We start from the raw sequence: 26,441 nt of genomic DNA, 5'->3' as shown, positions 1-26,441 counted from the left end.
CCGATTAGCACGTCTCTATTTTCCTTTGTCTAGAACCTTCCTAATCAGTTAAGCCTAGTGCTAACTGAATAAGAATTTTTTTGTTTTACTTTAACTTGTTACACAGTCATGCCTTAACTGATTAAGGCTTCTTATTAATCAGTTATAAAAGTTATGTCTTTACTAACTCATTTCATCTTTCTCACTCTAACTGATTAACTTATCATTTACATGATCTTTTCTTTAAACATTAATTTTATTGAGGGGATTAGCTTTATTTTGCACACTTAAATAGTGAAGTTAGACATTAATGAATGAGAAATATTTTGTTATCATAAAAAACATATAGAGTTAGTTGTAAATAAAAAAGAAAAAAAAACTCTTGCATTTTGTCATTTTGAATATGCTCATTCTTGTTTTCATATTTTGTGCTCTTTTTTCTTTTTTTGAGAATATGCCTTACCTCTTCTGCTAATGTAATGGGTCTAAAGGCAAGCTTCAAAACAAAACACTTTAAAAAGCACATTGAAGACGCCAAAAATAAAACTATCAGTACATATGATGATAATAAAACTTGAAGGAAAAGCGTATGGTTTTTTCCTTTTAATTGTTTGGTATAAAATGGAAAGTATAAAATATCTACAATTGATCACTCCAACATTGTGAAATGCATAATCACTTAAATGAATCATAGTTTTTTTTATATAATTAATAATAATTTGTTTATGTACTTGTAGAGGGATTGGAATTTGGGATTGGGAGAAATAAAATGGTGCATGCAAGATGTCTTTCAATTCATTTTGAGAAAAGTCAATTGTTTTGTTATTTCTTGTTGGTAATATAACTCAAGTGCAAAGTAAATGTGTTCTTGGCTACAACTCTACCATATAATGTTTTAAAAATCCAATAAAATTTTTCTTTCTTACCATTTTTAGAAACATGATGAATCAAATTACAACCTCAAAGAACCATTAGAGTACATGCTTTTTTTTTTAGTCTTTTTTTTTTTTTTTGTAGGGTTTCAACAATTGCCACCAACGCTGTTGGTAGCCCTCGAAGCCAAGATCTCAAGGAAGACAACAAGTGCATCTAGCCATCAAGATCAAGGGTTGGGATCATTAGAGTATATTCTTCGACAAGCCAAGTCAATTAAATTCATGGAGAAACCATGTGTGACGAATGCGAAAAATGGTGAAGAGGTTATCACAGTCTTTTTTAACAATCTTCCCCCTAGAATTAGATAGAACTAGTTAAAGGATCTATGTTAACAATAGGGTAAAGTGGTAGATGTGTTTCTTCCCATGAGAAGGAGCAAAAGTGGGTGAAGAATAGGTTTTGCGAAGTATCCTACGTTGAGTGAAGCAAAGAGAGCCATATGAAGTCTTAGTGGCACACATAGCCGATGAACTATAATATCGAGGCCAACCTTGCTCATTTTGGATCTAAGAGCTCTAATTAGAGAAGAAAGTAGGCACAACCACAATGAAGCTTCAACAATGCTACAAAGGCAAGGCTTACAAGTTATGGGAAGAGGGTGAAATCTAACAAATGCAATAACTACATCTTATCTAGGTGCTCAGGGGTCAAAGTAATCAAAAGCAAAAAAAAAAATGAAACCTCAAAATTGGTAAGGAAAAAAGGTCGAATAAAAACTTGTATAGTTTGTATAAAGAAAGCAAAAGTTCAATGGCTAAGGTTGAGTGTAGTGAAAAAAATGTAAGAACTTAACAAAGCCAAAAGATTATCTTAAAGCATATAAGATGGGACAATGTCTAGAGCCTTGATGTAAGGAGGATATAAGGAAAAATTTACTTGGTTACTTTTCAAGATAGAGGCTTTTTCAAAGCTATGGGGAAATCAAATTCAACTTGGTTGCAAGATAATAAAGACTGGGATAAAAACACGATAATTAGGAGCAAACAAATGTGGTTGGCTTTCCACACTTGCAACATGTTTACTGTTAATAGCATTGCCAAAGCATTAGGTGAATTTATGTTTACGAACGATGATTTATTGAAATTTTAATCTTTTACAAATGGGGGTAATGCAAATCGTTATAGAGCAAGAAGACAACATCCATGAAAAAGTTTAGTTGAGGCTTGGAAACGGGGAGTATCCTATTAAATTATTAAAAATGGAACAAAAGTTGGTAAACCTTATGCACTTGGACACATTTGGATCAAGTTCTAGAATTTTTTTGAAGGGTCAATGTTCTTCTCAATTTGTTGCGGAATGAGGTAAAGGTAGCATTGAGGACATCCAACAATGGTTACTAGGTGGGTAGCATGAAAAGCTCAAAAATGAGTAACCCCGGGCAAATAACGGATAACTAGCAAAGTTTTGACAAAAAAGAATGAAGAAAGAGGGATGTCGGTCCAAAAATGGCACTTATTGATGTGAACAACGTAGAAACCAACATGCAAAGGGAAGCTAAAAATGTGAACTTTACTGGGGTCACAGGGATGTAGCAGGAGCAATGGAGTTTTGTCAACAAGCAGCGGTAATTGCATGTAATGGATGGGTAATAAACGAAACGACGACGTGGAGCTCTAAAGGCCTTAACAAAATAAGCCATTAGGCTATAGTAAAGTGTAACAAGGAGCCCAATGTTTACACTTGAGATGGAAAAGCCTAGAAAAGTGTTTCGATCCCTCTCATCCTTAATGACTAGTGTGGGTAACAAATAAACAAAACTAATCTTAGTTGGAAAGCCTAGTAGTTGTGGAGAGCCCAAAATTAGTCGACCTTAAAGAGTTATCTAAGTTGGGCCAAGACAATGAAGTTGAGATTAGAATTAGTAAAGGCCCTAACTTAGTAATGAGGTTAGAACCAAATGACTAATCAATTGTGGGTCATCAAGAAAGAAAAGATAATGGCAATTTGAAAAGAATTTTAACTTGTGAACCTAAAACCCTTGAATAAGAAAGGGAAAATTAGGTATTTATTGATTTGGATACAAAAGAAGAAAGAAAAAAAGATGCCAACAAAACAAAGAGATGCATAAAGTGGAAAAAGTGGTGATTTAGAAATAAGAAACAAGACAAAAAAAAAAGAAATAAGAATAGGCAGGAAAGCCAAGCAAATTAAAAAATAGTCAATTGTCTATTAATGTAAGGAATCAGAAAAATTGACTTCAAGGCAAGCTTTTCAATAGACGCTATCTTTAAAACTTATTTCGCCCTCACCACTTGGTATGCAAAATGGAAATTATGCGAATAACTTTAAAGATACAGTGAAGTCAACGTCTAACTTCGTTTTTGCACTTTATGAAAGCAAATCGCTAGATACAATCGAGAGTTTGCAAAGTTAATTGGCCTTAAAGCCTACTTTTTACAACAAGTAGATTATAAGAAATTTGGATTCCTTTGATAAATGATGGGAACTCAAGTGTTTATGTTTACTTTTAGAACATAACACTTTTATCTCTCTTGATTTTTCTACTCTTGTCTTATTTGTTTTGGTATGTCAAAATTGATAGTAACAAGTCATTTATATAGGCTTGCAAATGTCTCTTCTCAAGGACACAATCCTTTCATCGAGGCACCTCTTTGTCTTAAAGATTCTTTTGCATTTTGCAAGACACAATCCTTAGATAAAGGTATTGTTTCAATAATCAACTTATGAAAAGACAACCATTCATTTCATAAGACATAATCTTTGAACTATAATATAAAAACATAACTTTTCGTATTCAAACTTTTGAGCTGTAGTGTTTTTCCAATTGTATCATAACCTTTTTATTTAAAATTATTTTTCCAATATGTCACTTTACCAAAAGACATAACTATTCATATGAAAAACCACCTACAATTCAATATTTGCACTATGTCACACTATGTAACATAGCCTTTAAGCTAATATAGCTTTTCAAATAAAGATACAATATTTTATTTTGAAAATACACCAACATTGTCAATGGCTCACTCTTGAATGAGAACATCGAAAATGGAAATTGGGTCATAAGGATGGGAGCTAAAGAAACTTGGTTGGTGGGCAAGAAGCTTAACTTAATTAATCTAGGAAATTATGAAGAAAGAATTATTGAGGAGTTAGCACAATTTGAAACTAAAGATAGGTCTGGTGTGGATAACTTTTTCTGATCTTTTTTTAATTTTTTTAATTAGCTTATTATTTTTAAGTTGTATGGTGTTGGTTTGTTTGTGGTTTTGGTTGTTGGTTGAGTTTAGTTGTCTCTTTATCTATTATTCCTATTGCAATGATAAGTTTTATCATCGATATGATTTTATATGTTTACTAAGTTGGCCATGGTTATTGCTTAAGTTAAAGATTCTGTTCAATAAAGGGGAGGTTTTTTTATCAACAAGAATGAGGATCTTAGATTGGAATATTAAAGGTTTTAACAGTGACGTGAAGATCAAAACCCTTGGGAGAATGATTACTAGTGCTAAGTCAAATATAGTGTTAATGCAAGAAATGAAAACGAAACATTGGATGATAGATGGTTGGGAGAATTTGGGGAGAACATAATTTTGATTGGGATTATTGCCATCTGTAGGAATATTTGAGGGTTTATTGGTAGTATGAAATAAGAGTAGATTTTCCAAGAATATGGTAGACACAATTGATAGTTTTATCTATTTGTGCGGTTGATAGATAATAGTGAAGTTTGAATGTAACATAATAATGTGTATGCATCTTGTGAGACAGTGGAGAAAAAACTATTATGGAATGCGATCTTGGATCTTTATGGCAAATAAACAGATAATTTAGTGCATGGTAGGTGATTTTAATGCAAACCATAATGCTAAAAAGATAAAATTATGCTCAATGGAAAGAACTTGGGTTGTGAATTTTAATGGCTTCATTAGTAAAGGAGAAGGATCTACCCTTGATACATAAAAAATTTACATGATATAGTGGCCAATCAAAAAAAAGTAGATTAGACAAGTTTTTGGTGTCACTAGAATGAATGATGCATTTTAGGGACCTCTCTTAAAGAAGGTTGAAGAGATTATGTTCATATCATTACCCTATTCTACTTTTATCGGAAGAGAAAGATCGAGGCCCATGTCTTTTTCTTTTTATTGACTATTGGTTGAACCATAAGGACTTCAATAAAGAAATTGGAGACCAATAGAAGCTATTAAGATCCAAAAGGTATCGGGGTTTTAAACTGCATTCGAAATTAGGGAAATTAAAACACTTTTTGAAACAATAGAACAAAACAACTTTTGGGAATATGAATGAAAAGTTGATATTCTTGAAAAGTAAATTGAAGAATTGGACAAAGTGGGTGATTTGAGACACCTTATCGACAGATGAAATTAAAAGAAGAAAAAGTTTATCAATGAATTATGGATGGTGGTAAGACCAAAAGAGTCACAATGGAGATAAAAATTAGAGTTTATTGGATTACTTAAGGAGATCCTAATACAAAATTCTTTCATAGTAAAATCAAAGCTAGGGCTAATGAAACCACTTAGAAGGGTTATGTGGAAAGAGTACTGGATTTCAAACTCAAAAAAGGTGAAGGAAGCATCAGTGGAATACTTTGAACAATTGTCCACGAGTATCGCGATCATGAGACCAACGATTAGAGATTTATATTTCAAGGTACTTTCCACCCAAGATGTGAACTTTTTGAAACAAACTTTCACTATGGAGGAAATGAAGGCAACAATTTGGGAGAATGGAATATTTAAGGCCCCGGGACATAATGGTTATAACTTTAACTTCTAGTAAAAGATGTGATCACTGTTAAATGGTGAATTTTTGGAATTCATGATAGATTTTTCCCATATAGAGAAATTGGAAAAAGATATCAATTCAAACTTCATAACTATTATCCCATAGGTGGGATAACCCTTTTTCTTTTAAAGAGTTCAAGCCTATTAGTTTAGTCAATTCTTTATACAAGATATTGGCTAAAATTCTCACTAATAGGTTGAAACATGTCACTGATAAGGTGGTGAGTGACAATCGATGTGTATTTCGATCATGGATGATACTTTGTTGGCGAGCAAAATCACTCACAATATGAAGAAGAAACTTTTCAATAACGAATGGTTATTTTGAAGACTGACTTTGAGAAAGCCTTTAATTTGTTGGAATGGAAGTTCTTAATAGTCGTTATAAGGAGTACGGGATTTAGGGCAAAATGGTGCCAATGAATTTTTTTAGTGTGTCTTCATTGTGAAAGTTGCCATTTTACTCAATAGGTCGCAACGAGAGACTTTTCCACATCTAAAAGACTTCAACAGGAAGACTCATTATCTTTTTTTTTTTTTCCATTGTTGCAGTTGAGGCCTTTCATATGCTTATTGTGAAGGCTAAAGATCTTAATCTTTTCAGAGGAGTCAAGGCTTCCTACTTAAGTATTACCTTTTCATATTTGCATTTTGTTAACGATATTGTGAATTTCTTAGAAACAAATGCGAAAGGGGCAAAGAATGAAAGAAGGCTACTTAGGTGTTTCACAATGACCTCGACGCTAAAAATCAACTTTGGCAGATCTAAAGTTTTCCCAATAGGTATTGAGGGGAGCAAAGAAAGAGAAATCATGAAAATCCTAGGCTATAGATTAAATTCCTTTCCTTTTATCTATTTGGGAATCCTTATTGGTGCAAATCCTAGGAGCATGAAGACTTGGGAGCCTGTGCTGAAAAAGTTTAGGGATCAATTGGTACGTTGGCTAAATCAATACCTATCATTTGGTGGACTCATTACATTGATTAACCCAATATTGAATTCTTTACATTTATACTATCTTTTTATTTTTCAAGCGCCAAAAGGAGTGATTAAGCAACTGAAAAGACTGAGGAGATCTTTTTTGTGGAAAAGGGGAGAAAAACAATAAAAGGATTGCCAAATTGAAGTGAAGGTAGTGTGTCAACTAAAAAAGGCAAAAGGTTTAAGTGTTGTTAATCTTGTGCAAAAAAAATGTGACATTATTAAGTAAATGGTGTAATGGTATCGTTAGGACCATAATACTCTTTGGAGGAGATTGTTATGTGAGAAATACGGTGAATGTGTTTTGAGTTGGTTATCGTTCTGTCACCACAAGGGTAAGATATCGAATATTTGAAAAAAATATAATCTGCTTAGCAGATTTGGAAAGGGTTGATAAAGTAGTAAACATGGAGAGTTATAGGTGGGTAATGGGTGATGGACGTCTCATTTTGTTTTAGTTTCGTAAATAGGTTTCAAACTCCCCCTTAATAGAGATCTTTTCAAGACTTTTCGCCATAGTGAAAGATAAGAGAGCTATAATGGAAGATGTATAGGTGGGATATGAGAAGTGGGAGTTTGACTTAGGCGTCCTCTTTTTGGGTGAAAGAAAGAGATTTTTAAAAACTGTTAACTACTTTCCAAAAGGTTTACATTGATAATGATAAGAAGGACCCTTCCATAGAGGAATTAGACAATAAAAGTAAATTTTCAATTACAAAGGTGATGGCAATGTTCGGTGGGCAAACTCATATAGGCGGTAATATAATGTGGTACTCTTCAATTTGGGAATTTATGGTTTCCCCTAAAATACAATATTTTCTGTGGTTAGTGCTACTGGAGAGCATTCCCACAAAAAGTTTCTTAAAAGCTAGGGGTATTTCCTTTATCATGAGAACTCTATGTGTGCTTGGTGTGGTGTTGTAGAGGAAAAGTGTGTACACATGCTCTTAACGTGTTAGTTTTCAGGGACAATATGGTGTTGCGATTTTGAGTGGTGGGGTTATAATCGGGTGATGTTATCATCAATCTCGAAAATGATAAAGTATTGTGAAGGTCTTATGACAAACAATTGGTTGCAAAAAAGGTGGATGACAATGGTGAAGGCTATGGTGTGGTCATTATGGTTAGCTAGGAACTATTTGATATTCAATTCTAAGAAATGAGAGAGAGGTGGTTTTCATGATCAAAATGAGATTGAAGTTTTAGATCAATGCAATAGAGAATGAGGGGCTTTAACGGAAGTTGGTTGGTGGACGTGCCATGCATTGGATGTCGAAAAGGTCCTTGATAACAAAAGAGCCAAAGAGAGGGATTTGTTGGATTACCCCAAAGGAAGATAAGTTAAAATTTAACATTGACGGTTCTGTGAAAGATAAGCTCGAATCGGCAGATTGTGGATGTGTCCTTAAGGATAGCGAAGGTATGTGGTAAGCCTTTTCTTTGATCCCTAGGGTGAACGTGAGCCTGAAATTTTAGCAATTAAAACTGTCTTACAATTTTTTACTTCCTATTCATGGAAACGTTTATAATCTTTGGTGTTAGAATTAGATATTTGTGTTGCTCTATCATGGATATCTAAACGGAATGATAGTCATAGGGGATGTGGAAAGTGTTTGCTAACATTGACAGTTTGCAAAGAGTGATCAGAGAAGTCACTTACAGGGAGGCCACATGCTTCATCGATTCTGTAGCAAAAAATGGGGATTGATAGACCTAATATGTTTAGCGTATGTTGGTGAAAAGGGGCTCGGAGTGACATGATTCCCACTAGGATTGATGTTTCTGTTCATGACCTTTACCTTGTTGTTTATGATGTAACGAGCTGCATAGTGTTTGTAATTTTATTTTTGGCTGTTTTAGCATCAACTGGGGTTTGTGCTGTTGTTCCAGTTCTTTATGTTGGACACGCTATGTTTCTATAAATAAAATGGACTTGTTTGAAAGGAAAAAAAAGATGTCTTCCCTTTTTCAATTTTTTCCCTCCCTCGTGTTGAACACAAATAATGGATCCGACCACATGTCAATACCCAATATAAGATGCGTGCACGTGAGAAACATGTGCACCGTCGGGTCACCTTTGTACGTATCCCCTTTACCTTTATTTTAATTTTTGGGTTCAAATTTCTCTTTTCGGCCAAGTAGTAACACAGGAGTGGGGGAGCATTTTTTTGAGTAAATATTTTCAAACTTTCTCGATCTCAAAAACATTTATAGTAACCCAGAAAAAATAAATAAAGATACAACTGCAATCCACAGTCCTAGTAAAACCCTATTCTCCTCTTCTACTTTCCTCCCTATATATTAACCCAAATTACACCCCCACACTCTTTGATCCGATCCTTCAACTTCCCTGTCTTATTCTCCCCAACTTCTCTCAATTCATATGCATTACCTTGGCAGCTAGCTAGCCAGCTAGCCCTGTCTTCATCACAAAGCAGTTTCATAAATTTGCAGAATAGATATCAGTATTTATTAGTTTTCTAAATCTTTCAGAAAAGGTGGATCGGAGGCATGGAAAACGGCCGCTTCCATCCGAAACATCGGAGGAGAAAGACAAAGGACGTGATGACTTCACAGCTGCAGCTGAAAATTATGCTGCAACTTCTTGGCCTGAAGCAGCGGATATGACAGCCATGGTTACAGCTCTTACTCATGTGATGGGAACCGGCGGGAGCGATGAGCAGCTTAGTTTCACACCATCGTCGGTGCCCTTATCACAATCTGCGGTGAAAGAAGAGCCTGACCCTCCTCAACCTGTTCAAGATCAAGGTAGATACATATATCTTTGACTATCATCTCTTTAATTAAATTTTAATGGTAAGGTAGCCAGCTAGGGTTGTTTCTGTAAGCAAAAGCAAGCAGTTAAGAATACGTGTTAGTACTCGTTAAAGATCGATTGTCAACGTTTTGCTGGTTGTGCTTCTTTTGTCCGTCTTTCGGATATTAACTTTTGTTTGGTCGTAGCAGTCGTGATCTATCTCTATCTTAAGTTTTCCTTTTTGTTTGCCTTCAAAATTTCCCCTTGAGAGAGAGAGAGATCTACCTGTCTTGATTTTACCTCTTTTCTTTTTAGTGTGTAACTCGTCAGGACGGAAATGGAAATTTAGGGTTAGTCAAGTTCAATGTATCTAGGGGCTCCAGCTACTTTCCGTAAAGAAGTGTCTCTCCTCTCTCCCTGCCCCTGTCTATAAAATAAATGATTGTACTGTGTTTGCACAAGACATTCTTCCAAGCTTTTTCTAAGTTTTCCCACATGACCGAAAACCAAACCTTTTATTTATTTTATTGTTTTGTAGTGGAAGTGTTCTGGTCGAATAGCGAGCTAGTCAGCGAGATAGCTTCTTGTTATCTAGTTACTACTGGTTAAGCTATATGCTTCTGATTGTCAAAATTATGAAAAAGAAGGGCCAGTGTCCCTTGCGTGGGATACTCTCATTCCATTTTATTTTCTTCTTTGACCGAGCAACCAATCTTTACATTCTTTGCTTTAAAATTCTGCCTAACTTTGAAAATTGACTACTGGGGTTTCTATTATTCTACCAAGAAATCTGGGTTTCAATTCCCGCTTTCTTCATCATTCCTTGGACTTGTGGCCTTGGAAGATGGACACTTAAACCCCACTAAAGCCAAAACAATGCCTAGTAAACTCGATTTTTAAGTCCTTGTGGTGTTAGAACACTAGTCGTTTAAAAGCTTTAGCTAGTTAATTGGAAGAAGAAAAGTATAGGGAAACAAAATACATTGAACCATCATGATTGCATGCATCTTTCCTTCTTTTTCAATGCATTTGCCAAAGGTATGGTAGTCAGAAACCACGGATCAGAAGTGCAGTTTATTCTTTAGTATTAAACTTAGTACCAACCGCTTTCTCGTGTTTATCCCTAAGGCTTTCGTTAACTATAGTGTATCATTTCGACCACTAGGGAAGAAAAGGAAACAAACTGTGATCACCAAGTTAGGACATAAAACTCTACTTTCACACACATAATGTCATTAATATATGATTATAAAATAGAGCACTGCCTAATGCCCCCACCACTTCTTGCTGCCCTTTGTGTCGTGATTGCATGCAAAACCATGCAAAAGACTTGGACATAATAGCATATATATAACTATAAACTTTAGTTCATGCATCGAATCGTAGTCTGCTAATTAACAGTGTCATTTTTCATTTTTCCTACTTCAGATACACTCATAATTCAAGCTAAATTTTATATTGTTTATCTATGTTGCTAAATGCTGAAGAATCAGAGGCTATGAGTAAATTTCTTGACATTTATAATTTGGTGGCATTTATATGCGATGTCATGCATTGGCTTTCCGTATGTGAAGAAAATACAAGGAGAAGACATTACAGAGGAGTGAGGCAAAGGCCATGGGGCAAATGGGCAGCTGAAATACGCGACCCCAAGAAAGCAGCCCGAGTCTGGCTTGGCACTTTTGACACAGCTGAGGATGCAGCCCTTGCATATGATAGAGCTGCTCTTAAGTTCAAAGGAACCAAGGCAAAACTAAATTTTCCTGAACGAGTTCAAGGGAATACGGAGGTAAGCTATTTCACGGGTCATGGAGATTCAAGTACTGTCCGTCCTGACCAAAATCCTACGCCAGCAGCTACTCCTCCATCATGGTCGCAGGATTCATATCCCCACTTGTTTCAATACGCACAACTACTTTCAAGTAGTAATGATGCTGATATCTCTTATTACACTTCAAATCTCTTCAATCAAGAACCTCTATCTCCACAGTTTCCGTCAATGGCGGCGTCACCCAACATCTCATCACAATACCACCATCAAGACCAGACAAGATTTTCAACCAAGTATGAGAGCTCTTCTGGTTCTGATTATCCGGAGCAATATGGGAAGGACTCTGATCCAAGTAACCGAAGCGAGTAGTTGTTTTTCGAGTTCTATATCAAGAGGTCATTGAAAATTCTACTATGCTACCATTTTGATATTAGGCAATAGGATAATGCCGCAAGCACTCCCATTTGTTACTTCCAACACATGATTCCAACTGGTGGCACTCCTTGCAAAATATTATGAGTTAGAAATACAGAAGAATTGGTTAGTGGGAAGTGCATGATTCATTTTCCTATGAGCACCTTTTCAAGTAGCACCGCCACTATATCTATTGTTGTTTTTAGAGCTGGAGGCCTACTGAGTTTGAATAGAAGAAGCAACATGGACAAAGACGTTAAAGGTCAGCTTCCAAGTAATTTTCGGCGACTGGGAGCTCGTCTAGCCCTTGCACTTCCTTTTCTTAATATTCTCTCATCTTTTCCCTTCTTTCCTCGTTCCACCTTAAAAAGGAATGGTTGGATCAAACATTAAATTGAGCATGTTATAGCTCTTTTGATTGTAAGCTAGAGATCATGAGTTTGCTTAATTAATGTCTTTTTCAAGTATTCTAAGCCACTTGTGTTCTGATTCTTATGAGGGATGGTACTAATTAATTATGTAGTGGAGAATGTACTGTAGAATAAAAGGACTGCCCTTTATCATTCTTGTGATTAGATATATATATATATATATGTATATATTTGTAACCTTCAAATGAGTTTATCTATATTTTAACACGCCTGTGATTGTCTTTTGCTCTTTTATTCCAATTTTCAAAAGATAAAGTTACACTTAACTTTGTGGAAAAGTGTCTTATTGTTATGGTAGTATTTTGTTTTCTCTCAGCTTATTATGGTAGTCTTTACCTAATCCTTTTTGAGCTAAGGTGGCGGTCTTCGCATCCAATTCTCTAGAGGGTCAAGACCTCAACATAAAATTATACTAATTAAGCATGCACCATCATACATCCATGACCTTAATGAGATGTACAAGCGAAATGGAATCAAGAAAATAGATTATTCTTTTCAAAAGGGATTGCATGCATTGGGAATTTCTATACTCCATTGTTTATGCATATTTTAAAAAGATTAATATGTGATGTACTGACAATATATCATTTCTGTATATGGACAAGTTATCAAATTTTTACAGATATTATTTTGAAAAAAATAAAAGATTAATAAGATCTCAAAATGAAATCAAGTTTTAATATCAACTCTTTATTTCTTTCGAAAATAATACCTCATTATTTTCTGGGCTTGGAAAGATTGAGGCTTGTTTACCTCTTCTCTGTATTTGTTTTGCTTCCTGAGACCTTCTGAGTTTGGATTTTTACTACATTTGTTTGAAAAGTTCTGCAGTTTTGTACATCAGAATTAGTCCTGTTAAATTTTCTTTTTTGAATAACTAATATTACTATTGCTTTTCAAAAAAAAAAAAACAAACAAAAGTGTCGAAGATATAGTAAGTTGATAATGTATAGAAGTTATACATTGTCATTATATCAAATATTTTTTTCATTTTAAAATTCCTTAATTTTTCCTCCACTGCTAAAACTCCAGCACCATGTGCGGTAGTTGACTTTCTTGACTGTGCACCACCTCGGGAGTTAACCAAATCAACGGTTGTCTGGACTTGGCGAATAAGATAGGGTGAAGCAAATCTTAGTTTTGACTTAATTGGTTGGATACACATGGCCGTAGTTGGAAAGAGTGAAAGAAAAGATTAGTAGTAGTAGTAGTAGTAGTCGAGGAAGAAGAAGAGTATGAGTAAAAGAAAGCGAAAAGTCTTTATGCCAACTCGTTTCAATTATTTACTAGTAATAGAAATGTAGGGTATGCAATTTATCCATAGAACGTGGTCGTCACATTGGAGATGGGTTTTGAAAGCAACTCTGCGAACAAGGGAAAAAGGACAATAAAAGCAGTAATTTGGAGCCAAACATTGGCATTTCCCATTGGCTTATAATTTTCTCGTACGCAGTATCTTTCTTTTTTAAGCAAAGAAGTGCGGTGGAGAATGGAGCTAAAGGCTCAGCATGTCAACGAGGACTAATACAAGCGTTCAACTGCGATAATTATATGAGGAACAATCAGTAAGCCACCGTCTTGATTATGATGAAGCAGAACAAAAATCTTGGTCGCATTTCATGACGTTTTTACTGTCAATCAAAATCAAAAGGTGGGGGCGTGACTTGCAGTATATGTCAAAGATATGTGGAGGAATATCTATATATATATATATATATATATATATATATATAATATTGATGGCGCCTGCATTTTGGCTTTTCCTTTAATCAAATCAGTATGACATATTAATCCTCATCAAAAACTGTCCACTAATCATGGTTTCTTTGATAAAAACCATAACCAAAATAGTAACAAGCCATTACCCCATTTATTAGCATCATCATCCTCATGCATGAACTAATGCCTTTACCTTAAATATTCCTTTTAAACCCTCCCACATTGGACGGCAGTGACTTGTTTTTTGTCCCGTCCCGTGACTCGTTTGTTCCTCTTTACCAAAGTGGGCCAACACGACACACACTTGCCAGACACCAAAGGTTGGAAGTGAAGTAAACATTGAACAAGAATATTCTTTCAATATTAAATAATAATATCGTAGCACAGAATTTGCATGCTTTGGGACACGGGTCCGAACCCAATCTCTTTCTAAGGTATAGCATTGTTTGTATTGATCTTTAAAAGAGTTGAAAGTGGTGGGGATTTAGCCTTGTTCTTTTTTTCCTTTTTTTTGGTGTTTGGCGGAAGCGTCCTCGGTGTTGATGATGAACTTTAAGCAAAACGCATGCAGAAGCAGCAGTGGGCCTTGGCCAAGTTGCTCCAGAAAGCGAACTTTAGTGGGCCACCCCAGATCGTCCAAAGCCCAAGAACTGACAAGCCGACAAAAATAAGCGAAGCTTCTTCTTTTTTAAAAAAATAAATAAATAATTGAAAGTCCAAAAAAGAACCCAACGTAAGCCGCGTGAAATATGACGTGATGGGCCGCTCCTCTTCCCAATGCCACGACAAAGAAAGAGCCTTTTTTGTAGGGGACCATTTTTATCGATCGTGACGTGGCGTACCGTGCTTTCGGCTTCCCGACGTCAAATTTTGCGGCTTCGGCTCTTTGCCTGCTTGCTTTTTGATTCCCTCGCCCTCCATCAAAGAAAAGTACAATTATGATCCATCTTGATTTCTATTGAGCGTTTTGGAAATATCAGGCTCTGCCCGCATGCACATGAAAGGCTTGGCCTATGCTTCTTCTTCTCTGCAACTGATTTGATGGAAAACGATTTTAGGTGGGGTGTGGGCTTCTCTTGTTTTTTCTCTTTTTTGTTTTCTGCAAAAGTGGCGAACAAATTTAATTTTCTCTGTTCATCGTGCGGTAGAGGGAAAAAGGGTTTCGAAACAAAAATCATAAAAAGATGATTGCAAAGGACATGCGTGACAAAATGGAAAGGAGAAAGTGAATCAATTTGAGCCTGAGAGGATAGATTTTAGCGTCGTTTTGATCATGAAATGGAAAATAATACGAGTGAAGTCGTGGTCAAAGCTTGGGCCTTCTTTTCGGTGACCACTTTAATTGAGATTTTTTCTGGTGAAGACCAAAAGCAAACAATGACGGATACAGTTTTAGACCGGTCGGATTTCACTGCTCCGGTGGCCGGACCCTAACGCCTGTCGGTACTGCCCCTCTTTCCCCGTCTCTCTTTTGTTTGTGTTTTTTGAACTCCTCGGGCTGATTTACCTTCGTCCCGGCCGGTTGCCGCAGCAGCAAAAGCATCTAACGGTTCCAAAAATGTTGAAGCATATCCAACGATCCAAAATGATAAAATGTGATGGGATCTCAGCATAGTGGTTCACCTTCTAATTGAGAATGTTTTAATTTGGTGAGTTGATCATGACGGATAAGAAGAATTGAATACAGAATTAGACATCCTAAGGAATATTATTACTGGACCAACCAATTAATACGATCCAAAATAGAGCACCTGAAGTCCCTATGACATTATATTTAGTTAACAATTGTCTTTAAATTTAACTTATTATACACCCCATTTAATTGCAAAAAAAAAAAATCTGTGACACACACAAACCCAGGTAAAACAATCAATATATTGGTCCAATCTTATACGAGTTGATTTTGTATCCAATGCCATACCCTTATTCATTAATATATATATATATATATTGAAAATTTTTAATGATTCCCAGAATAATCTTTAAAAGGTAAAATGTTAAAGAATATTTATATGTACTTGTTAAGATAACATTTATAAACAAAACTTACAATTTCTATATTGTCTGTTCTTAAATTTGATGAGAATAATATAATAAATAAAAAAAGTATATTTCTAAAAAGAAATTTTAACTAATTTTAAAAATTGCTTATAGCACCATTAGCCGAATCCTCTTTCAAAATATGGTGTCAATAATATAACATAGGAAAAAGAAACTTTACCTGTATGCCCTGAAATAACATTAAAATGAACTTTTTCTATGTTGCCAAGATGTACTGTGGAGATGGAGCCCGTGCACGGGCTAAGTTTGTAGGCCCAGGCTCGTACATGAATTTGCACACACAATTAAGGATGGCCATATGAATTTGAAGACCCAATTACGGATGGGCTCTGAACAAACTTCGGTTAGCCCATTTTAAGAAAAATTTATTGTTGAGAGTGGGATTTGAACCCACGCCCTTTCGGACCAGAACCTTAATCTGGCGCCTTGGACCAACTCGGCCATCTCAACACTATTTAAAATATCGCTACCAGAAATTAATGATATTTTTTTAACAAAAAGAAAAATCTTATTGCGAGTGTAATATACGAATACTCGCTGTTAGAAACAGACAAGTACGGAATGTAATCTAGATTTATCCAATTCATTCAACAGCCAGTAGCAACACATTTTAAACAACTCCAGTAGGCCCGGCGTGATATCAAAATGTTTACAGGACCAGAAAAAAAAATTAAAATTAATTAATTACGAGAACGAAATCGAGCAAGCCCGAGCCGCATGGTTATGGCGTCGCGCGTGTTGTCGACAACCTTAGTCGCGCCTCCTACCACACTTACCAAATCCCGAGTTAAGCCCTCAACAAGCTCCCAGAAACCATCCTCCTACTCATCGTCATCGTTGTTTAAGGTTGGAGTTAGAAATGGGAAGATAACGTGCAAAGCTGTGAGTGAAAGCTCTCAGGGGTCCATTGATCGAACGGTTTATCAAGGCGCTTTTGGCCCCTGGACCGTTGATCCTGAAGACGTCCGCGAGGTAATGAATTTTTTTGTCTCTGCTGTAGATCCTAAGTTATTAGTGAAATTTTGTGGAAACTTATTCGAAATGAAATAATTCCTTACCTTATCTTAAGCTGGAACTTGGCAGGTTGTCTTGTACAGATCAGGTTTAGTGACTGCTGCTTCATCATTTGTAATTGCTGCATCAGCTGCAATTTTGCCTGACAACTTTGCGTTGAAAGAAATTATTGAGCAAAATCTTAATCTGTTTTACCTGATTGGTGCCGGTGGACTGGGCCTATCCTTATATTTGATTCACATCTATGTAACTGAGCTTAAACGTACCCTTCAAGCATTATGGGCACTGGGTGTTGTTGGGTCATTGGCAACGTACATAGCACTTGCTCAACCAGCTGGGGAGAACTTGGTGCAGTATGTTGTTGATAACCCGACGGCTGTCTGGTTTGTCGGCCCTCTCTTTGCTTCATTGACAGGACTTGTTTTCAAAGAAGGTAATGTCATAGTCAAGCCCCCATTCTCATTCAATCAAGCTTTACTACAGAAATTGTATGTTCTGACTTCATATGTGCATTTAATTGCCTAATAGTGTGTTGTTGTGAATTAGTAACACACTATCAGCTCATTCTTATATCATTAGCTTTAATCTGCAAACAGGCCTCTGCTATGGGAAGTTGGAAGCTGGTATTCTAACTTTCATTATACCGACAGTTCTGCTTGGGCACCTGGTATTTATCTTGCAACTTGATACTTTTACTTTTGCTACCTTTGTTGGGGCTCGGGTCAGTGTATTGATTGACAACATGATCATCAAACTGTTTAACATCTTAATTATTGTAGCTTTTGAGCTCTGATTGATGAAGCTCCTGACGAGCTGTACTTGAAATGCAGACTGGTTTGATGGATGATGGAGTGAAACTTACATTACTGGCTTCCTGGATGGCTCTCTTTGTTATATTTGCTGGAAGGAAGTTTACTCAGCCCATTAAGGTACCTTATTACTTGATCAAATATTAATGTTTAGGCATGTCCAAGCCGATTAGCTTTTGTTTTATGAAACAACAAATGTCATTGTTCTAATGCTCTCTTGTTCGCATTCAAGGATGATATCGGTGACAAATCTGTCTTCATGTTCAATTCTCTTCCCGAGGATGAAAAGAAGGCCTTGGCTGAGAAACTTGAGCTACAGAAATTGCAGTCGGATACTTAAGAAGTCACACTTAAATAGGACGTTGTGTTAATTAAAATGAGGAAAAAAGTTTTGAGGTAGATAATTTTGTTTGTTTCCTCTGAATGTTGCGTGTGATGTTTCTTTAGTTAGCATATATGTATAGCATGGAAACTTTTCAGCCTCCAGATGATGGGTGTCTTCACTTCATCTTGAAAATAAATGTGTGAAAATAGCTGTTACTGTAAATAACATAACCAAATACTTATACCCTTTACAGACAACAAGTATAGAATTGTAGAATTTTAATTATAGAGGACATGGTCCTTTTGATGAATGTAGTTTGCTACATGAATAACATCGAAGAGGATATTTATTAGTGTGACAGTTGCCATCTGCAGAGGGTTTGACAATATCTGGATATTGTTCTTGAAGAAACAGGAAACCCTGTACCAAGTATGCTAATGAAGAAGAAAATTATTACTAATGCTAATGAAGAAGAAAATTATTACTAACTTGTAATGAAAATAGTGAAGCATGCTTCAGAATTGAGATGTTAGTTACCATAATGAGTAGTAAAAATAAAAGTTAGTACTTCCTTTTATTTTCATTTATTGAATATCTTTTCAACTTTGTGCCTACTGAAAAGGGAAATTATAAACTTATTTTGCTTTTAAATATTTACTAGGAATAGTTACTTATAGTAATATTTTAAATTTATTTTACAGTGGAATGTAAGGGAACTGTGCTACAGCTCATTGTCAAAAAATAAATGGAATTGGATTTACTTCATATGACTAATATTATATTATTAATAATATATATTTAATATACAAAAATATTGGTATTCAAACCGTGTCCACCCTGAGGACAACCATAGCTGCATAACTTGAAATATGATGGCTAAAAGGAAAAGCAAACTTGAGGCACAGAAATTCATTTTGCTATCAGTTTAGCTCTTTTGCTTCTGGTCATCACACCAACAGTTGCAATTGGTGGACTGCCTGCAGTGCTTGATTTCTTCCGCTTGTTAGTCTGCTTTATTTTGCGCTCCGCTGCATTGGTTTGCAATGCTCTACTCTCAGCCACTCGAGGTTTAACGGAACCACCTTCATTCCGACCTTTTTCAACATCAAGTTGCTCAAGCATTGACCTTTCTTGAAAAGTTGACTTGCCCTTACGAGCTCTTTTGAACTTGTCTGTTTGCTGGGCTTTACCTTCCATACGAGATTTCAAATTGTTATTTTCCAAAATTTCACTATTTCCACAAAACATTTCAGTATCATCAGCAGCTGCATCTCCTTCATGCCTACTATCAACTTCTTTACTGGCCTCACCAGACTGTTCCTCCCCTACACTTCTTTGATGTAGCGACTCTATCACGCTCATTAGTTCCCTGTTAACCTGCCAGTAGACCAGATGTTATTAGTATAAAGTTCATTGCTGCAATTTATTATTGCCATTGCATTTTGATCAGAGAAGAACAAAGCTGGCATCATTTAATTGTTTATATTGCAGTACACAATTCTATCAGATCCATTCACCACACTCCTTACGTAAATTATTAAAATCAAATGGATCTTGAAAAGGAGCTCTTCTTAGATAGCACATGACACTTCAGCAAGGATGAAATTCACATGTTATGCATGCTGTGCTCTCTAATGATCAAGAGTACACTGACACAGCCTCTAATACCTGAGGATTCTGAAGAAATTCAGCTATATCATTCAAACAGGAAGGGCATTTCATTACATTCTTCTGGTCTCGAAGTGTTCTCCTGCCTTCACAAGTCCTCTCTCTGGTGAAACTTTGACCAGCAAAAGCACCCTCTAGGCATGCTTTGCAAAAATTGTGAGCACAAGGGGTTGTAAGTGGTGAAGTCATCACATCCCTACAGATTTGACAGCTAAACTCTACATGGCCAAGCATCCATCAGCAAGAATAGCTTCATTAGTAATTGTTATTTGATATCATCAAAGGAAAAGAACCATCTGATATTGAGATGAATATAACTGAAAAAGGTTGTAACTGTGGAAATGATTAGAGAACTAAACCTTTGAGAAGTTTTTCTCTAGCAGACAAATTTTTCACAGCTCTCCTCCTTTTCTTCCCCTCCACAATATTTCCATCATCCACCTGTTTTCTACTACAAGGTGGAGGATTCTTCCACATCCAGCAACTTTTTACCTCCTGAGAAGCAGAAGTGAATTTCAGGACATTTTGAATGCATAGCTAGGAGCCAGACTGAATTCCCAATACCAAAAGGCAGAATTATGATTAAATTGCAACAGATTTTAACATCTTTTCTACCAAGATACAATTTACATTGTTGGAACCAAACAGTGAAACTAGGGTTTTTTTTCTCTTTTTTGGAGATACAGAACCCCATTGAGCATGTGAAATAAAACAGCATTAGCTTACATCGTAGTCCCAGGATGCAGATCCCTTCCTTTCAGTTATATCAATTGCATTCTTCAACTCCTTGATAGCAGGAAGAGGCCTTGGGCAGTCTCCATGAATATCACTGCAGATTCATTGGAGACATTATTCTACACATATAGCAACATACATAGAAGAAAAGAGACAAGGAGATGGGAAACAGACCTTGTCCACGGGGCAGGATCATTGTCACACCTAACAAAAAGATATCTACATACCTTATAACCCTAACACACCCAACACAGTGAGCAAACATAGTTAGCAATAGCAAGACCTACTGACTATATCTAGTTATTGGAACATAACCAAAGAAATCATACTACCTGTATTCCATTTTTACGCCAGCATTTCTCAATTCTATAAACTCCATCATAACGTACTCCTGCTTCTGGGGCATAAGAAGAACGTTTTTCCTTGTGGGATCTGCCCATGAAAAAGGGGAAATGATTCTAAATAAAAGAAATGGACCAGCAACTTCTTGCTTCTAAATTCTGGATTATATTGAGCAACAGCACAGATCAAACATGGACACATGACATCAATTTGCAAACAACACCCACGAAAAGGTCAAGGAATCCAGGGGACAATAAACAAGTTGAAAAAGAACAATAATAAACCACACATGCCATAATGCATTAAGGAGACATTATTTAATTTAATTATCTTGAAAATAATCCACCTTTTCACAGAAAATTACTGCTTTTTCTTGGTTGATTTATAACATATAACATATATTTCTAAAATTTGCAAACACATTGATTACATTCACGTGTAATAGTTTCACTAGATTTTTATCCATTTTAATATCTTAGAATGCACTGTAAACAACATACATTGCAGTTCATAACTGATTATTCTCTCACATTTTAAGAGGCCTGGAGGTTGTTCATCAACAAAGTCATACTTGGAGCCTATTCCTATCATTGACAAGGGCTAACTTCCTGCCAACTTTGTTTTGGAAGATCCAGATTCTCCCTTTATATATGTATGCAAAAAGATGGATGACACAGAGCTAAGTAACATACCCAGCTATCCAATGACAGCTGAAATTTTATAGCAAGTAAGTAACGTTGAAGTCATGATGTAGCATTTTACTCTGCCTTACAAGCTTTGACATCACGTTTTAATTTTTAAGCTTTTGTATAATTATCAGCACTCCCATGAATTAGAACAGATCACTAGGCATGCTCTTGTGTGTAACAAAAACGAAAATTCCATTTTTTATTGTTTGACATGTTAGGTCAGCTACTGAGCACTAAAAAATTAAGAAACCAAGGAAGAAGATAAACCCCTTTGGAGGAATGCTAGTGACTAGTGACTTAAAAATATGCCTGCCATATTATATTTCCCTTATTTGTAGAAAACCCAGATCTGCATTCTGTGAACTGATCTTAATGCTCATAAACATACAGCTTTCCTTTCAAAAAAACATTATTCTCTCACATTGATTCACACTTCTAAAACATCATTCCTTCCATTAAGATCTGGGCATAGAACCCCTAGATTTGTACTTCTCATCAATCCACGAGCAAAAAAAGAATAAAATGAGAATGTGTGCAGTATGCAAGGGAATTAAATACAGGAAACAAAAATTATCAACTATTTAGGTGTTAGGATATGCTAGAAATGATTCTGAACAAGGATGAACTTTATCAGTTGAACCTACCTTACTACTCGGACAGGGTAGCCTTTTTGACAACTTAGTCGCAATGCTTCATTCAACTTCTCAAACTTCTGATCAAAGGACTGAGTCTTATTTGTGCGTTTATTGCCGCTAAGGTCCCTTCCTCCACTGTACACCGCAAGATAATAATAATATAATAAATAATATCACAACACAATAATAACGCAAGATGGAAGCGAAGTATATGGCAAACAGCTACAACATACCTCCCTGTGTAAAGGAACCATTCACCATGGTCCTCATCATCAATATATCCCCCAGAAAGGGCAACTGACTGTGCACCATACTTTGACTGACCAGCAATCCCTGCAACATGAGGAAGATGAGCGCCCCATTGTCTGCATTCCATCCTATCCTCCCAGGTCTCACCCACCAACACACCCTGCTTTCTAAGAGGATCATTTTCTGCTAGAATTGGACCAAAGTGATCAGGAGGGGCTGTGACAAAGATCTTTCCACTACAAGCATTGGCCTTTCCAGGTTTCTTAGCTCGCTCAGTGGTGTATGCCTTATCTGGCCGGTTTTGATTGTGGACAAAATGATATACTTTTGGTGCTCCCCCTGCAATGTTCGCTTTTTCCAGCTTTGCCATTCGGATGGCAATGACCAATGCAGAGTTAATTCGAGGTTGGCTAGCCATTGCTGATGGAATCTGACTGCGACAATTTGCACATGTGCGCTTTCCTTGCGCAACCCATTTCTGAAAACACTTCAGGCAGAAGTTGTGGCCACATGGTGTCTAAAACAAGGAAAGAGAATATCATAAGCATTTGCCAAACAGCAACAGTAGACTTAGCCTACTTTTTACCAGCAAGCTATAGACACATGCAGAAAAAACATTTTCAGTTATGAACTGGTTTATGACCATTCAATCTTTATGTGCACTTTGCACCAGCAACCCATAGAGAAATAAGGCATAAAGCAATTTAGAATTCAGAAAGGAAGAAAGCAGCAAATAAACAGGTTTCACTGTAAGATTTTAGTTTTTTTGAAAGATATAATCCAATTTAGTAGGCTTATCTCCCTTGATATGTAGCATTGGTAAATAGCATAATGATATACTAATTTAGAGTTATTTTCAGAATAAGTTGAAAGCATACGAGACCAATAAAAAAAGGGGGGTAAGAAAAAAGTGAAATTATGCAAGTAACTTTTTTTGCTTTCTAATAAGATCAAACAAATAGTAAGCACTACGCATCTATTAGTTCATTATTCAAGATTTCAATTGTTGCAATTGCCATTAGATGTAAGATAAAAATAAAAACAGCGCAATAAATTATATTCAGTGTACAGAGTTAAATCTTTCTTCACTTTATCTACAACCACAAACTAAAATGTCAAAAAGCGGAAAAGTAAAACGAAATTAGTAGCGTCATGATAGCTAAAAAGATACTCCTAGCAATCATTTTGTCATAGAAAATCTCTTGTTAGCCTCCACCGGAAACTACCCTGTTTTGCTTGTGAACTGAATTGTAATCGCTATATCCAGAAAACGTGTCGTTTAGCTCTTTTTTTATTAGTGTTTTTATCTAAATAAACAAAAGAAGGGAAACATAAAAAAAAAAAAAAGAAAATTCAAAATCAATGAGCAAACAAAAATCTTAAAACAAGAAAGAAAAAGAAGAATGGATACTGAAGCTAACCGTTACAGGTCTCTCCGGTAACTGCATGCAAATTGAACAGTTAATGTTTTCATCGAGTATAGCGAGGACATCGTTATCATCGTTGATCCCCTCCTTGTTTTTCGCTTTTTCACCGTCGTCGCTCGATGATCGAGCTCCGCCACCGCTGACCAGCTCCTGCCTCCTCCTGGCTTTCTCCAACTCGGTTAGCGAATCATCCGACTGAATAGCCCTTACAGCCGCAACGAGTTCGTCGGAGCTTCCAGTCTTTTCGGCGATCGGGGGATGAGGATGATCCGTGAGGGAGCAATCGGGGCAGTCCCATCGGAGGGCCTCGGCAATAGTTTGAGGACGAGCGGAGGAGGGGAGGCAAGTCACATGCCATGGAGTGGCACATGTCTTGCACGTGAGGGTGTCTTCCGGCGACGGCTTGTTCTTGCAGATCATGCAAATGCCGTCTCCATCGCAAGGAAGCTGGCTAACAAGCGCCATCAGAGTAAGAAGAAAATATCTTAAGAATGAAGAACGAAGATCGCGGGTCTCTGTCCGGTGAGGACGATGGCTCTCTTTTCTTCTTTCGAGGAAAAAGAGGGAGCGAGTGTTTTCGGGTCAAAATGGGGAAAACATTTTTAGGGGGAAAGGGTGAGTGAGAAAGGGGCGCGGTTCTGTAATGGAATTTTTGTTGAGAATAACTTTTGAAATTTTTTGATTTCCCTCTTCATCCTTTGCTGCTATATAAAGGGAAATTTTTGCTACCAATTTTTCAGTACGGTTTGCCTTTTGACTTTTCACCCCAAATGCCAAATCTTTTGTTTCTTAACTAGTAGTAGCACAAGGCATTTGTTACTGTACATGACAAATGTGGAATGAGGTCTTCCCTGTCAGTTGAGATATGAAAATTCGTTTTTTTTGTATTTGCTAAATAATGAAAATTCAGAACTAACTTCTTTGCCAAAAAAAAATGTACGCCTGGCCAATCCGATTTGACTCATCAACTCGGTTGATGCTTCAAAAACTTAGATTCATGGCTCGAATTTGACTCACTTGATGCTATCCTTCTAAAACTTAGTTAGTTCGCCTCATTTAAATTATAATTATTATTAAAATATTGAAAAATATTTTTTTATTAATACTTACTATATATTAAAACAATGTTAAGGATTCTTTCATTGACATGCGCTGATTTTTTTTTTTTTGGGAAAATTAACAAGTGATGAGTCTTTTACTTAGCCATCTAGAATTTTTTGTTATTTTTTCTTCAGCTCATGTAAATAATTTTTTAAAAGTTTTTTTATTGACACACGGTGATTATGTACTCATCATATGGTATTTTAAAAAAAAATAAATTGCCTTATTAAAATTTAAAAAATAAAAGGACGAGAGACAGCAAAAGGAAAAATCGTGAAAGAAGAGAGAAAGGGGGAAATGAGAAAAAATAAATATATTTATATTAAAATTGTTTCAAAATGTGGTCTTTCAATGGCATTTAACAGGCCTTTGATTGGACGCATGGCCATTCTTTTAACAATTTTTTTTATTTCAGACTATTTATGTATAACTTCTCTTTTTAATAATTTCACATGTAGAATAAAATATAATATAAATTATATAATATGACTGATATGTTTATATTTTTGGGTTATAAAGTCATATAAAATGAAAAAAATGCTTTATATATAATATATATTTACATTTATTTTAATATTATGCATTTGATTATTATTTTATTTTTTCTATTACACCATCATCCTTAAAAGAAATTATTAATTTGAAACTTAATACATTATGCAAGCATGTAAATATTAATATCCATTAAAATTCATGAAAATATGTTCAAAAAAATCAATGTAAATATAGTTAACTAACTTCAACAGACCAATTACAAATGTGAAAATTTTCAATTATATAATATACAAATAATCATTTTCTATACATATCATGAGCTTCTTTTTAACTTTATTTCTCAATAAAAAAAATCATTAGTCACAAATTTTGATTACATTAATATTAAAATGTGCTTAAACAAGAAAAAAAATACAAATATTTTTAAGAAATCACAAAAATTATTTGCTCATATTAGTCAAAAAAAAAAAATCGCACCTGCAACAAAGCTTGAGTCACATACTAGTTTTTCGTCTAATTTTAAAGGCTCTTTTTCTGGCCAAAGAAAAAGGCTCCATTTGATGATTATGCGAGGAAACTTTCCTAGTTAAGAAACATTTAATTATCTAATAATAAATGCCAAATCCCCCTTTAACTAATGCTAATAATTTTTACTAGGACCAGGTTGGCACAACAGTGCAATTTTCTCATATATACGTTGAGATGTATTTTCAACATAGTTAGTTTAACTAATTAAATGCAAGTCAAATTCTAAACCTGCAAATTCTCAAGCTTGATAATTAAGTCCTTAAGCTTGCAAGTTGTCAAGCTTGATAACTTGAACTTTATCAAGATTGTAGACAAGTGAGCTTGGGAATTTGAATTTATCTGAATTTAATTTAATTTTGTAAATTTCCAAGCTAATTATGAAAGTTAGACAAAGAACGTTAATGAGGCATGGTGCTTGAGTTGGTGATATTTCACAAGTTTCAGCATTATATTATAACCAAAGCAAACTATATAAGTTTAGGCTCAAGTCAACTCACAGTTTGACAATTTCAAACTTGAAAGTTACAATATTAGCTGAATAATGTCAAGTAAGCTAACTGAACAATTCTACTTTTCTTGTGTTTCTTTCTAATGTTTGCAA

The 26,441-nt window shown here is 35.6% G+C and overlaps 3 protein-coding genes and 1 non-coding gene across 4 annotated transcripts; 2 read left to right on the top strand and 2 right to left on the bottom strand.

Annotated features, from left to right (window-relative positions):
• Positions 1-8,803: 8,803 nt before the first annotated feature.
• Positions 8,804-12,175, top strand: LOC18608834 (ethylene-responsive transcription factor ERF113). Its single transcript, XM_018116550.2, has 2 exons — positions 8,804-9,438; positions 11,002-12,175. Exons 1-2 carry the CDS (start codon positions 9,294-9,296, stop codon positions 11,565-11,567), a joined length of 711 nt encoding a protein of 236 aa, XP_017972039.1. The 5' UTR covers positions 8,804-9,293; the 3' UTR covers positions 11,568-12,175.
• A 4,017-nt stretch (positions 12,176-16,192) lies between these two features.
• TRNAL-AAG (transfer RNA leucine (anticodon AAG)) lies at positions 16,193-16,273 on the bottom strand. The gene has a single exon. It is a non-coding gene; the product is annotated as a tRNA-Leu (tRNA).
• A 189-nt stretch (positions 16,274-16,462) lies between these two features.
• Positions 16,463-18,132, top strand: LOC18608832 (integral membrane family protein). The gene is made up of 5 exons (XM_018116609.2): positions 16,463-16,795; positions 16,907-17,270; positions 17,434-17,504; positions 17,668-17,766; positions 17,879-18,132. The coding sequence occupies exons 1-5, from the start codon at positions 16,541-16,543 to the stop codon at positions 17,984-17,986; spliced, it is 897 nt and encodes a 298-aa protein (XP_017972098.1). The 5' UTR covers positions 16,463-16,540; the 3' UTR covers positions 17,987-18,132.
• A 595-nt stretch (positions 18,133-18,727) lies between these two features.
• Positions 18,728-24,469, bottom strand: LOC18608831 (E3 ubiquitin-protein ligase ORTHRUS 2-like). Its single transcript, XM_007043716.3, has 9 exons — positions 23,711-24,469; positions 22,274-22,806; positions 22,050-22,175; positions 20,707-20,806; positions 20,549-20,610; positions 20,366-20,468; positions 19,999-20,134; positions 19,640-19,857; positions 18,728-19,348 (listed from the first exon to the last, which is right to left on the bottom strand). Exons 1-9 carry the CDS (start codon positions 24,179-24,181, stop codon positions 18,881-18,883), a joined length of 2,217 nt encoding a protein of 738 aa, XP_007043778.2. The 5' UTR covers positions 24,182-24,469; the 3' UTR covers positions 18,728-18,880.
• Positions 24,470-26,441: the final 1,972 nt, after the last annotated feature.

Source organism: Theobroma cacao, chromosome 2, assembly GCF_053813885.1.
Source record: "Theobroma cacao isolate CCN51 chromosome 2, ASM5381388v1, whole genome shotgun sequence".
Classification (NCBI taxonomy): Eukaryota; Viridiplantae; Streptophyta; class Magnoliopsida; order Malvales; family Malvaceae; genus Theobroma; species Theobroma cacao.
The sequence above is the reverse complement of the archived record's forward strand: the minus strand, read 5'-3'. Positions and strand labels throughout refer to the sequence as shown.

Bases quoted from the DNA above. Each gene is read 5' to 3' on its own strand.
- LOC18608832 (XM_018116609.2), top strand. From the start codon at position 16,541: ATGGTTATGGCGTCGCGCGTGTTGTCGACAACCTTAGTCGCGCCTCCT. The intron at 16,796-16,906 runs GTAATGAATTTT...GGAACTTGGCAG, and splicing joins ATCCTGAAGACGTCCGCGAG to GTTGTCTTGTACAGATCAGG. The intron at 17,505-17,667 runs GTATTTATCTTG...CTTGAAATGCAG, and splicing joins CAGTTCTGCTTGGGCACCTG to ACTGGTTTGATGGATGATGG.
- LOC18608834 (XM_018116550.2), top strand. From the start codon at position 9,294: ATGACAGCCATGGTTACAGCTCTTACTCATGTGATGGGAACCGGCGGG. The intron at 9,439-11,001 runs GTAGATACATAT...CCGTATGTGAAG, and splicing joins TCAACCTGTTCAAGATCAAG to AAAATACAAGGAGAAGACAT.
- LOC18608831 (XM_007043716.3), bottom strand. From the start codon at position 24,181: ATGGCGCTTGTTAGCCAGCTTCCTTGCGATGGAGACGGCATTTGCATG. The intron at 22,807-23,710 runs GTTAGCTTCAGT...TCCTTGTTTTAG, and splicing joins TACCGGAGAGACCTGTAACG to ACACCATGTGGCCACAACTT. The intron at 19,858-19,998 runs GTTTAGTTCTCT...TTGGCCATGTAG, and splicing joins TAGAGAAAAACTTCTCAAAG to AGTTTAGCTGTCAAATCTGT.